The 12,411-nt window shown below is 37.6% G+C and overlaps 2 protein-coding genes across 5 annotated transcripts; one reads left to right on the plus strand and one right to left on the minus strand.

The window, feature by feature from the left end:
- Nucleotides 1-1,484: 1,484 nt before the first annotated feature.
- LOC148699222 (uncharacterized) lies at nt 1,485-2,273 on the plus strand. Its single transcript, XM_088693219.1, has one exon. It carries the CDS (start codon nt 1,485-1,487, stop codon nt 2,271-2,273), a length of 789 nt encoding a protein of 262 aa, XP_088549345.1.
- Nucleotides 2,274-4,156: 1,883 nt separating this feature from the next.
- Nucleotides 4,157-11,910, minus strand: LOC137720415 (GLABRA2 expression modulator). 4 transcript variants are annotated; one of them, XM_068459486.2, is made up of 4 exons: nt 11,377-11,910; nt 11,177-11,278; nt 10,129-10,400; nt 4,157-4,475 (listed from the first exon to the last, which is right to left on the minus strand). In XM_068459486.2, exons 1-4 carry the CDS (start codon nt 11,699-11,701, stop codon nt 4,290-4,292), a joined length of 885 nt encoding a protein of 294 aa, XP_068315587.1. In that variant the 5' UTR covers nt 11,702-11,910; the 3' UTR covers nt 4,157-4,289. The 4 variants fall into 4 exon arrangements, with proteins under 4 accessions (XP_068315587.1, XP_088554861.1, XP_068315586.1 ...); XM_088698735.1 differs by having other exon boundaries at nt 10,129-10,430; nt 11,377-11,841; XM_068459485.2 differs by lacking the exon at nt 4,157-4,475 and adding an exon at nt 8,686-9,004.
- Between the last annotated feature and the right edge of the window lie 501 nt (nt 11,911-12,411).

The raw sequence follows: 12,411 nt of genomic DNA on the forward strand, positions 1-12,411 counted from the left end.
TTTTTATTATTTTATTCAAAAAATAATAATATTGTAATACAAATTGCCTAGACTATTCAGTTTAAGGGTAGAGATGCATTTCGGTAGTTACTGTTCATTAAAGATAGTTACTATTCACTTGGAGGGTTTGAATTGCCTATTGCCCAAGGGCTTTTTAGGGCTGCAAGTGCTCTAAATAGCTGGTATGTTTTAGCAATTTATTTTAGTTGGTCAATTTCTCTGTCACTCACAAGTGACTTAATTCGTGATAAGTAAGAAAGAGAGATTAGATTGTTAAGTTTCCTTTCACTAAAGCCCAAACAACTTATAGTGATTCATATCGAGCTTTGTTGTTTAGGCTTTTTCATTCGTATACTGAAACGGCATAGTTGGCGATGACATAGTACTGCTCTAGATTTGGGAAGACGTTGATGTTTTGGCTGAGGGAAGGGAGAAGAGAGAGGAGACAGAAGACAGAGGGAGAGGATATAGAACTACCAGGTTTTGTAACACCGTTGTAACTTAAGTTCAAATTTTAATCTCGTTCGTCCATATAAAGCTAACTGTCTTCATTTAGATGTGTAATATGGACTAGAAAAAATTTGGCCTTATGGGTTCCTACTTGGGCTGACAAATTTGAGGGCTACGTCCTTTCCAAGTAACAATCCAATTGGAGATTAATGAGGAATACAATCCTGTACAAAATCAAATTAAAGAGTCCCAAAAAGAGTAAGAATCCCTAAACAACATTAAAGCAAGGGAATTGTTATTAGCACTCTAAAAATCTCATTATACACTCCAAACTTTCTATATTAGGAAAGAAAAATACACTTGTGAGGAGTGTAGAATGAGATTTTTGGAGTGCCAATAATACTTCCCTAAAGCAAAACCTATTGTTTCCTATCCGTAACCTCATTGGTTCCAAAAAAAACTTGCCAGCTATATTCTGATTTGTATACCCAATTGGTTACTTGAAGCTCAAGTAAACAGCCCAGAAACCCTAATCGTTAGGTCCCTTTTAAACTCTCTCAGTCTTTCCTTCCCTTCTTCCTGATGAAATTGAGGTTCCACCATAAAACCAATTGGCAATATGGGGAGTAGCCCAAGACCATATAAGCACATAGCAAACCTTGTCCCTCACCGATGTGGGACAACTCTCAATACGCCCCCGCACGTGTGGCGGATTTTCAAGCCTACACGTGGACAACAACTGGGTGACGTGGAGCGCGTGTGGCCGTTTGGCTTCACACGAGGACAACCCGCTCTGATACCATGATGAAATTGAGGTTCCACCATAAAACCAATTGGCAATATGGGGAGTAGCCCAAGACCATATAAGCACATAGCAAACCTTGTCCCTCACCGATGTGGGACAACTCTCAATACTTCCAAACATTACCAGCTTGCGAATCTACATGCAATCGCCTAAGAATTTATTTTCCTTTTACTCTCCTAAGGAAGATATGATCTCGGGAGAGAGATATCCCGAGAGATATACGTCAGTCATGGTTGATCAATACTGTGAAGACCCCAGTCACGAAGACAAAGAGATGGCTACGACGACTGAGGGTGCTAATCTTCTTCTATACCTAAAACGCAAACTTTTGAGTGCCGAAACAGGCCGAAATTTGGAGTGCATGAAATACAAAGTTCTTTCTCAAAATGGGTTGTATTCGTATGCAGGAACCAAGAGAAAAGCACCACGAATCGAAGTGGATGAAGCCCCGCTACCCCAAGGAGCCATTAGTGGTCCTTCTGCACCCCAGGAAGCCATTGAGGGTGCTTCTGCACGAGGACGACGCTTGCCGGGAGAACCACAATTACAAGTAATTCAAGGCTTGTTCTATGGAAACTATGCCCCTCCTGATCTCCCACCAGTCCCAAATCTACGGCCCTTAATTCAAGTTCACAGCAAGCCTTTTGAGAAACAACTGACAAGTAGTGATGTGAGGGATGACCAATCTAGGCTTTCTATGTGCAAAGAAGATGTCGAAAATCACATCTTCCCGCTGTTGAAGGACGACGAAGACCCTAACCAAGGCATTCCTGTAACAACGTATGACATGGGCGGTAATGAGTACCCTATGGTGTTCAAAACTTGGGTGTCCAAGACTCATGTCCTCACTGGAGGTTGGAAAAGTTTTTGTGACGATTGCGGATTGGTTGAGAAGATTGATTTTGTGACGGTGTGGGTTTTTCGGAATGTGGTGAATGGAAGCCTTTGCTTTGCCATCAATTCAAGAAGGTTTCCGGCCGTGTCTGAAGCCATCAAGAAAAGAAGAAGGCAGAACTGAGACTGTGGACCGCCGTTAGGTCTGCACACATATTGTCCTTACTAAGGTTTGTTTTAGGGGTTTTTCTTCATATTTTTGATATTGGGCATAAGGTCCAATTAATTAGGGTTCTTTTGATGTTTAGGCATGCAAATGTCCGCAATTAATATGTGATTGTTGGTTAATTGCTTTTGATTTCGTTAATAGTATTTTTGTATGTTGGTAGTTTCTTCTAGTTCATATATCATATAAGTGCTTCATAATTTTGCAATTGCAAGAGTAAAAATTTTGGATCATGTTCTTATTGGTCGTGCCATTAAGTAATGGGAAATGTTAGAGAGATGGTAGACGTTATTATGCAACCTCCCTAATAAAGGTGAGAACTATTTGTATAACTAATACTGCTTGTATTAACGTAGTGGTACAATGTGGTTTATTGAAATATAATCTTCCTAGCATTATCGAAAATGTAATGCCTCCCATCAAGAAATAAACTTTTATTAGATTTCATGGGTTTTGATTTTCACATCGGTCGTTATGTGCATAAAAGAACACTACACACCATATGAGAGAAACTCTCATGCCTTAGTGTGATTGCCTACCTTTTCTATTAGAGGTGGATACGGTTTGGTTCGGCCCGGTTCCACTTTTGAACTGGAACTAGAATTGAAAAATATCAAGGGATTTTTTCAAATCTTCTTATACTTCTAATACCAAACACATATTTCAACAACAAACTCAAGCAAATTTGAGTTCCCATTACTAGATCTACAAGATTTGTAATTGAAAGATAGAAAGTGTACATCAAAATATAAATCCTAATCAATACCAAAGTGTACATCCTAAACTGATATTATCATTGTTCTAAAATTCCCCGCCTAGCGTTGCCTAGAAGCCAGATGGCTGGCTACCGTCCCGATTAGTCCATAGGCGTTTGAAAATGACGAAAGTGCGCCTAATCCTGCTTAGGCGTTCACCTAGCCCACCTAAAACCGCCTAGCTACCCGCCTATGTCGCAACTCTCACTTAGACAAAAAATCAATAACGTTCATTTTGCATTTTATTTTGTTTATAAAATGTAAGAGACTTGTTGAATCTTTGAATAACCTCTCATTATATGCATGTTCCACATATTTTCAATATGTTCTGATGCTTTATAATTTATGTCATTTTATTTATTAATTTATGTATCCTAATAGAATTATGTATTAATTTTAAGTATAAATAGACACCTATATGTACAATATATAATAAATTTACTTAAATTCGGCTAGGCGCTAGTCCCTAGTCCGTTGCCGGACTACCGCGTAACGTCTTTTAGAACCTTGGAAATTATAATGTACATAATGCATAATATACTAAAAAAGAATGAAGAAAAATAAACGAGGGGAGAGAAGTGAAGTATATTTGGCTTATGCACAAGGCCTTCTTGAAAAAATGGCTATTTATATGTATAAAAAAATAATATTGAAAAATGGCTATTTATATGTATAAAAAAATAATATTAAAAACAGTTTAGTCTCGTTCCTTCAATTCTTAGTATTTCCAAACTGGAAGCGATGAGATGGTCCAATTCAATTTTTGTTTCGATTTTGACTTTTGGTTAATGCAATTTTTTACTGATTTTTTTTATAACTAACCAATTCAATTTCCCGCTCGGCAGTTTTTATGCCCACCCCTACTTCCTATCCGCGGTGTCATTGAGAGATAGGGAGGGTACGACAATGGCATTGGGTAGGGACATATTTTGGTACGACAACGGCATTGGGTAGGGACATATTTTTACATCATATAGATTATAGACTGAAAAACAATAGGCCTGAATATCATTCTACCCACTCCTAAAAGTACAATCATATGGAAATTGTAAAATTACTTGATCTAATTTTCAGACTTTCAAAAAATAGCACAAGTGTGGCATACATTATCAAAATGATCAAGATCGTACATTGTCAAATAAATTCATCTACAAACTTATCAGTTATAAAACATCTTACGATGCGAAAAAAGCAAAAATTTCTGTGCCACAAAAAATGATCAAACAGATGAGTTCCGAGCTTGGAGAGCTTCTTGTAGGCAAATGACGGCACCATCATAATTTAAGAATCCCATAAACCAGAACTCATGGTTATCAACGGAGATAACCTGAATGTACTTTTCAGCAGGGTTCGATCTGCTTGACGATGGATTGACTGCTTTAAGCTGATGTAACGGGATAACCACCTATTATAATTCTCGTGCCAACGGAAATTAGTACAAATAACAGTTAACAACTCGTTAACCAAAATATGACTCACTCTAATACACCACATATGATCGAGAGCAAATAAACAAAACATTTCAATGATATATTCTTAAAACTCCCGAAATAAACCCCGCTCTCTAATTTTACTCATGCTACGTTTGGATGAAAAACTTTAAAATTCAATGAAATTTTGGACTCAATTTTAAAAATGCACAACAAGAATAGTACCAAATTACTATTGAACTTCAAATTCATTACCAAAACATAACAATACTATTAGAGGTGTCGTTTGAAAGTTCCCTCAAATTTGTTGTCTTCAATCACTTTCGAGTCATTCTATGTTCTTCCACCTTACATCACATTTTAATATTTTCAAATACTTTCAACTAATCTTTTAGTATTATCCAAAATTAAAAACAAAATTATTTTTATTATTTTATTGAAAAAATAATAATATTTTAATACAAATTGCCTAGACTATTCAGTTTAAGAGTAGAGATGCACTTGAGTAGTTACTGTTCATTAAAGATAGTTACTATTCACTTGGAGGGTTTGAATTGCCTATTGCCCAAAGGCTTTTTAGGGCTGGAAGTGCTCTAAATAGCTGGTATGTTTTAGCAATTTATTTTAGTTGGTCAATTTCTCTGTCACTCACAAGTGACTTAATTTGTGATAAGTAAGAAAGAGAGATTAGATTGTTAAGTTTCCTTTCACTAAAGCCCAAACAACTTATAGTGATTCATATCGAGCTTTGTTGTTTAGGCTTTTTCATTCGTATACTGAAACGGCATAGTTGGCGTTGACATAGTACTGCTCTAGATTTGGGAAGACGTTGATGTTTTGGCTGAGGGAAGGGAGAAGAGAGAGGAGCAAAAGCCAGAGGGAGAGGATATAGAACTACCAGGTTTTATAACACCGTTGTAACTTAAGTTCAAATTTTAATCTCGTTCGTCCATATAAATCTAACTGTCTTCATTTACATGTGTAATGTGGACTAGAAAAAATTTGGCCTTATGGGTTCCTACTTGGGCTGACAAATTTGAGGGCTACGTCCTTTCCAAGTAACAATCCAATTGGAGATTAATGAGGAATACAATCCTGTACAAAATCAAATTAAAGAGTCCCAAAAAGAGTAAGAATCCCTAAACAACATTAAAGCAAGGGAATTGTTATTAGCACTTCAAAAATCTCATTCTACACTCCAAACTTTCTATATTAGGAAAGAAAAATACACTTGTGAGGAGTGTAGAATGAGATTTTTGGAGTGCCAATAATACTTCCCTAAAACAAAACCTATTGTTTCCTATCCGTAACCTCATTGGTTCGCAAAAAAAACTTGCCAGATATATTCTGATTTGTATACCCAATTGGTTACTTGAAGCTCAAGTAAACAGCCCAGAAACCCTAATCGTTAGGTCCCTTTTAAACTCTCTCAGTCTTTCCTTCCCTTCTTCCAAACATTACCAGCTTGTGAATCTACGTGCAATCGGCTAAGAATTTTTTTTCCTTTTACTCTCCTAAGGAAGATATGATCTCGGGAGAGAGATATACGACAGTCATGGTTGATCAATACTGTGAAGACCCCAGTCACGAAGACAAAGAGATGGCTACGACGACTGAGGGTGCTAATCTTCTTCTATACCTAAAACGCAAACTTTTGAGTGCCGAAACAGGCCGAAAATTGGAGTACATGAAATACAAAGTTCTTTCTCAAAATGGGTTGTATTCGTATGCAGGAACCAAGAGAAAAGCACCACGAATCGAAGTGGATGAAGCCCTGCTACCCCAAGGAGCCATTAGTGGTCCTTCTGCACCCCAGGAAGCCATTGAGGGTGCTTCTGCACGAGGACGACGCTTGCCGGGAGAACCACAATTACAAGTAATTCAAGGCTTGTTCTATGGAAACTATGCCCCTCCTGATCTCCCACCAGTCCCAAATCTACGGCCCTTAATTCAAGTTCACAGCAAGCCTTTTGAGAAACAACTGACAAGTAGTGATGTGAGGGATGACCAATCTAGGCTTTCTATGTGCAAAGAAGATGTCGAAAATCACATCTTCCCGCTGTTGAAGGACGACGAAGACCCTAACCAAGGCATTCCTGTAACAACTTATGACATGAGCGGTAATGAGTACCCTATGGTGTTCAAAACTTGGGTGTCCAAGACTCATGTCCTCACTGGAGGTTGGAAAAGTTTTTGTCACGATTGCGGATTGGTTGAGAAGATTGATTTTGTGACGGTGTGGGTTTTTCGGAATGTGGTGAATGGAAGCCTTTGCTTTGCCATCAATTCAAGAAGGTTTCCGGCCGTGTCTGAAGCCATCAAGAAAAGAAGAAGGCAGACCTGAGACTGTGGACCGCCGTTAGGTCTGCACACATATTGTCCTTACTAAGGTTTGTTTTAGGGGTTTTTCTTCATATTTTTTATATTGGGCATAAGGTCCAATTAATTAGGGTTCTTTTGATGTTTAAGCATGCAAATATCCGCAATTAATATGTGATTGTTGGTTAATTGCTTTTGATTTCGTTAATAGTATTTTTGTATGTTGGTAGTTTCTTCTAGTTCATATATCATATAAGTGCTTCATAATTTTGCAATTGCAAGAGTAAAAATTTTGGATCATGTTCTTATTGGTCGTGCCATTAAGTAATGGGAAATGTTAGAGAGATGGTAGACGTTATTATGCAACCTCCCTAATAAAGGTGAGAACTATTTGTATAACTAATACTGCTTATATTAACGTAGTGGTACAATATGGTTTATTGAAATATAATCTTCCTAGCATTATCCAAAATGTAATGTCTCCCATCAAGAAATAAACTTTTATTAGATTTCATGGGGTTTGATTTTTCACATCAGTCGTTATGTACATAAAAGAACACTACACACCATATGAGAGAAACTCTCCTGCCTTGGTGTGATTGCCTACCTTTTCTATTAGAGGTGGATACGTTCTGGTTCGGCGCGGTTCCACTTTTGAACTGGAACTAGAACTGAAAAATATCAAGGGATTTTTTCAAATCTTCTTCTACTTCTAATACCAAACACATATTTCAACAACAAACTCAAGCAAATTTGAGTTCCTATTACTAGATCTACAAGATTAATTTGTGACTGGAAGATAGAAAGTGTACATAAAAATATAAATCCTAATCAATACCAAAGTGTACATCCTAAACTGATATTATTATTGTTCTAAAAATCCCTGCCTAGCACTGCCTAAAAGTCAGGTGGCTAGCTACCGTCCCGATTAGTCCATAGGCGTTTGAAAATGAAGAAGGTGCGCCTAATCCTGCTTAGGCGTTCACCTAGCCCACCTAAAACTGCCTAGCTACCCGCCTATGTCGCAACTCTTACTTAGACAAAAAATCAATAACGTTTATTTTGCATTTTATTTTGTCTATAAAATGTAAGAGACTTGTTGAATCTTTGAATGACCTCTCATTATATGCATGTTCCACATATTTTCAATATGTTCTGATGCTTTATAATTTATGTAATTTTATTTATTAATTTATATATCCTAATAGAATTATGTATTAATTTTAAGTATAAATAGAAACCTATATGTACAATATATAATAAATTTACTTAAATTCGGCTAGACGCTAGTCCCTAGTCCGTTGCCGGACTACCGCTTAACGTCTTTTAGAATCTTGTAAATTATAATGTACATAATGCATAATATACTAAAAAAGAATGAAGAAAAATATACGAAGGGAGAGAAGTGAAGTATATTTGGCTTATGCACAAGGCCTTCTTGGAAAAATGGCTATTTATATGTATAATTAAAAACAGTTTAGTCTCGTTCCTTCAATTCTTAGTATTTCCAAACTGGAAGCGATGAGATGGTCCAATTCAATTTTTGTTTCGATTTTGACTTTTGGTTAACGCAATTTTTTACTGATTTTTTTTATAACTAACCAATTCAATTTCCCGCTCGGCAATTTTTATGCCCACCCCTACTTCCTATCCGCGGTGTCATTGAGAGATGGGGAGGGTACGACAATGGCATTGGGTAGGGACATATTTTGGTACGACAACGGCATTGGGTAGGGACATATTTTTACATCGTATAGATTATAGACTGAAAAACAATAGGCCTGAATATCATTTTACCCACTCCTAAAAGTACAATCATATGGAAATTGTAAAATTACTTGATCTAATTTGCAGACTTTCAAAAAATAGCACAAGTGTGGCATACATTATCAAAATGATCAAGATCGTACATTGTCAAATAAATTCATCTACAAACTTATCAGTTATAAAACATCTTACGATGCGAAAAAAGCAAAAATTTCTGTGCCACAAAAAATGATCAAACAGATGAGTTCCGAGCTTGGAGAGCTTCTTGTAGGCAAATGACGGCACCATCATAATTTAAGAATCCCATAAACCAGAACTCATGGTTATCAACGGAGATAACCTGAATGTACTTTTCAGCAGGGTTCGATCTGCTTGACGATGGATTGACTGCTTTAAGCTGATGTAACGGTATAACCACCTATTATAATTCTCGTGTCAACGGAAATTAGTACAAATAACAGTTAACAACTCGTTAACCAAAATATGACTCACTCTAATACACCACATACGATCGAGAGCAAATAAACAAAACATTTCAATGATATATTCTTAAAACTCCCGAAATAAACCCCGCTCTCTAATTTCCTTCTGCCAATGCAATCTGCAAAGCTGTTCCTCGTCTTTCTTTTCACAACACAACATGTACAAAAGTACAAACATGATAGGACTACGGAAATATTACCACCAGCAGTTGTGCGACTCAGAATATTTTGCTAATACATCTTCATCAAGAGTCAAGAAAATTATATAAGGGAGAACAAGCATACGAAAACAGAGTATAATTATTTACCATAGCTTCCCTACACCGTGGTAATTATTTCCAGGTTTTGTTTACAATGCCAAGTGAATTCACTTGCTAATCTAGCCAGAACCTTCAATAAGGTTGATTACTAATGAAGATCACAAGTCCACTTAAGATAACAAAAATACCGAACCAAACTATCAAAGCAAAGGGCCCCAAATTCTACAACACAAATCATGTTGAAAATTAAAGTTGAGCTGGTACGGTTAATCAGTTAATGTGAGACTAAACAATCTCATAAACAAGCTCACTGAAGTATAAATCAAAGCTGAAACTCATGAACATTTTTTTCGCTATACATAGGGCTAAGCCTAAAAATGAAAATACTCAGCTCAGCACTTGCCCAACTATATGTAACATCTTGAACACTTTCGGTGAGAAAAGTTGAAATGGACGAAAAATACTTGCAGTGCAGAGGTTTATAAATTCCGAGAGAATTACATCAGAACCAAATTATATACCTTACGTGTCAGATATTAAGTGTTGATACTGGCCTACCAATGTCGAATCTATTTCCCTTTACTACTTAGTTGCAGTCACCATCAAATTAGAACACAACGGGGAATTTCCCTCAGATGTCTAGTGGCACGATTTTCTAATATGAAAAACTATCACGATTTTCTAATTTGAAAAACTATAAATCAGTCAATAACGCACCCCTTAAAATAGTTGCTAGTTAATTGAAATCCCATATTTGGAAATGTTCAAAAGACACAAAAGTAAGGCATGTGCAAACTTACCTTGTAATAGCTCCATTCGGTTTGGCTCTCAGCTTTGTATGAGATGGGATTATCACTGCAGTAGGCAAGCTTTGCAGTAGAAACATATAAAACTCCCATGACTGGACCAGCTGATGTGGACAAGTAACATGCAAATGAATTTTGAAGTTGCTCCTCGAGAGTTGTCTCAAAGGTTGATCGAAAGATCTTCTCGTAACCACCTTCTGCTAGAACCTTTGTTCCTTGTGCAATTCTTCCCATGGCAGCATCAGCAAAACTGGGGCTTGTTTTTACTAGTTTGAAGGAAACAGGATGATTAGTGCCTTCATCCATCACAACCAATGTTTAGGATCAACAAAATACACAAACTAAAATATAGAAAGAGGTAAGATAAACAGAGAAAACAAAATTGGGGAGACCAAGGGAGATTGCAATCTCGTTTCCTCTTACGAAAGCAGACTTTTCTGGGCATTCAGTGTGAACAAAACAAAAGCTTTTGACGGAATTAAGTTCAAATGGTTAGAAAAACTGGAGGCTGGTACTAAAAACCACAATGTACTGAACAACTTTCAGGCACCTGGCGCTAAGCATTTTACAAGAATTTTCAGCAAATCTTCCTCACAAATTTTGAACTTTCAATTCTCATGTCAATCAAAAGATCTACCAAATAAAATTAGCACACACACACCACACCTATACTTTTACTTAAAAACAACCAAGGAAGCCGAATTCGAACCTAATCTTAACACAAATCCCATGATGAAAATTAGGGGACCAAATTTTTAAACCAAATTTACGAACCAAATGATTTGACACCAATAAGAAATAAGCACGTTAACCAACACTTACGTAATAATCCAATTATCAATTCATTTGATTTACAAAATTTAGTTTAGAAATTTGGTCTCCTAGCACAACAACAACAACAACAAAGCATTTTCCCACTAAGTGGGGAGAAATTTGGTCTCCTAGCATTACCCTTAAAAATATATACGTTAAAATTAATTGAAACGTAGTAAATGAGCTGAGATCAACAGGAAGAAGAAACAAAAAGGAAGCAGAAACTCACAGTGCTGCCACGTGTTTCCGGCGAGATCCTCCGCCTTCTTCGTAGCTTCCCCCACCGACTTCCTCCACCTCCCAAACACGTTCCGCACAGTCTCCACCGAATCTAACCATGCACGCATACACAACAAATACGTATCCACAATCTTCAAACATACATACGAATCCAAATAAGGACAAAAATACGGAAGCACAGATACCGACCTTTGAATGAGAGAGATTGTGAGAGCGTAGGGGAGGGGGCCACGTAGGTATTGGATCCCTGATGGGAAGAGTGATCCGACGCGGCAGCGTGCGACTCGGACACCAATTCCGGGCTCCAACGAACCGATTTCTTCGACCCGTAACCCGTGGGAGTGGAGAACGCCTCCGTCAGAGTCGGCTGAGCCTGAGCCTGCGAGCCCATCACGAAGCTCGCCCAGTTCGCATCCCCGTTCAGGGCTTCGGCTGTAGACTTCGGGTTCGGATCCTGGGCGGCCGGAGTCTGCGTTTTGGAATCGGCCTCGGCGGTGGGCTTGGGCGGGTCCATCGTTCGTTCTAGAAGATTCCGGTGCTGACGCGGGATCGAATTGGCGCGTGGTGATCTGGTTTCTCTGTGTGTGTGATTGATTATTTAGTTTTCTTCTTTTTTTTGTTATTTTTGTAGGTGGAATTTGTAAATTCGAGTTTTGAAATGGAAGAAATTGGGATTATTGGAGGGACGCGTTTAGCGATAAAGAACTTGACGTTTTAGGACATGGACCCTCCGTTGACGGGGAGGCTCTTCCTATTCTCCTCTCTGAACCGCCACGTGTTTTTTATTTTTCTTTACCGTGATACTTTAGAATGTGCTATCCACACACCTATTTTTACTTCTTACACATCCCTTATTACTTTATGTCCTTTGATCTTCTTCATTTCATCCGATCCGACGACCAAAAATTAGAAAGATGTGATGTGTGAGAAGTAAAAAATGGTGTGTGGATATCACACCCCATACTTTATTGGCAGAACATTTTTGTTCATCATTCTAAACTTTTTGGTGCATGTTCACCGTACAACTTAGGGGTGGACATGGGCTTAAATATGGAGGGACTATATCGAACTCACTTTAAATTGTAATGGGACGGCTGGGTAATAAAATTTTTGAATCTAGAACCAGACTTGATTTGGCCCGTTTGAAACGGGCAATTTGGGGTGGGTCCACTTAATTTTTTTTTTTTTTTTAAAAAAAGAATTGATTGTTGGATCCATTTAACT

The sequence above is a fragment of the Pyrus communis genome, chromosome 1 (genome assembly GCF_041283825.1).
Source record: "Pyrus communis isolate YQ-2024b chromosome 1, ASM4128382v1, whole genome shotgun sequence".
Taxonomy (NCBI): Eukaryota; Viridiplantae; Streptophyta; class Magnoliopsida; order Rosales; family Rosaceae; genus Pyrus; species Pyrus communis.

What these genes read in the sequence shown, in the direction of transcription:
- LOC148699222 (XM_088693219.1), top strand. Translation starts at nt 1,485, where the DNA reads ATGGTTGATCAATACTGTGAAGACCCCAGTCACGAAGACAAAGAGATG.
- LOC137720415 (XM_088698735.1), bottom strand. Translation starts at nt 11,701, where the DNA reads ATGGACCCGCCCAAGCCCACCGCCGAGGCCGATTCCAAAACGCAGACT. An exon ending in CGGAAACACGTGGCAGCACT is followed by an intron (nt 10,431 to 11,176) that starts GTGAGTTTCTGC and finishes TGATGGATGAAG; the next exon opens with GCACTAATCATCCTGTTTCC. An exon ending in CCGAATGGAGCTATTACAAG is followed by an intron (nt 4,476 to 10,128) that starts GTAAGTTTGCAC and finishes GAATTATAATAG; the next exon opens with GTGGTTATCCCGTTACATCA.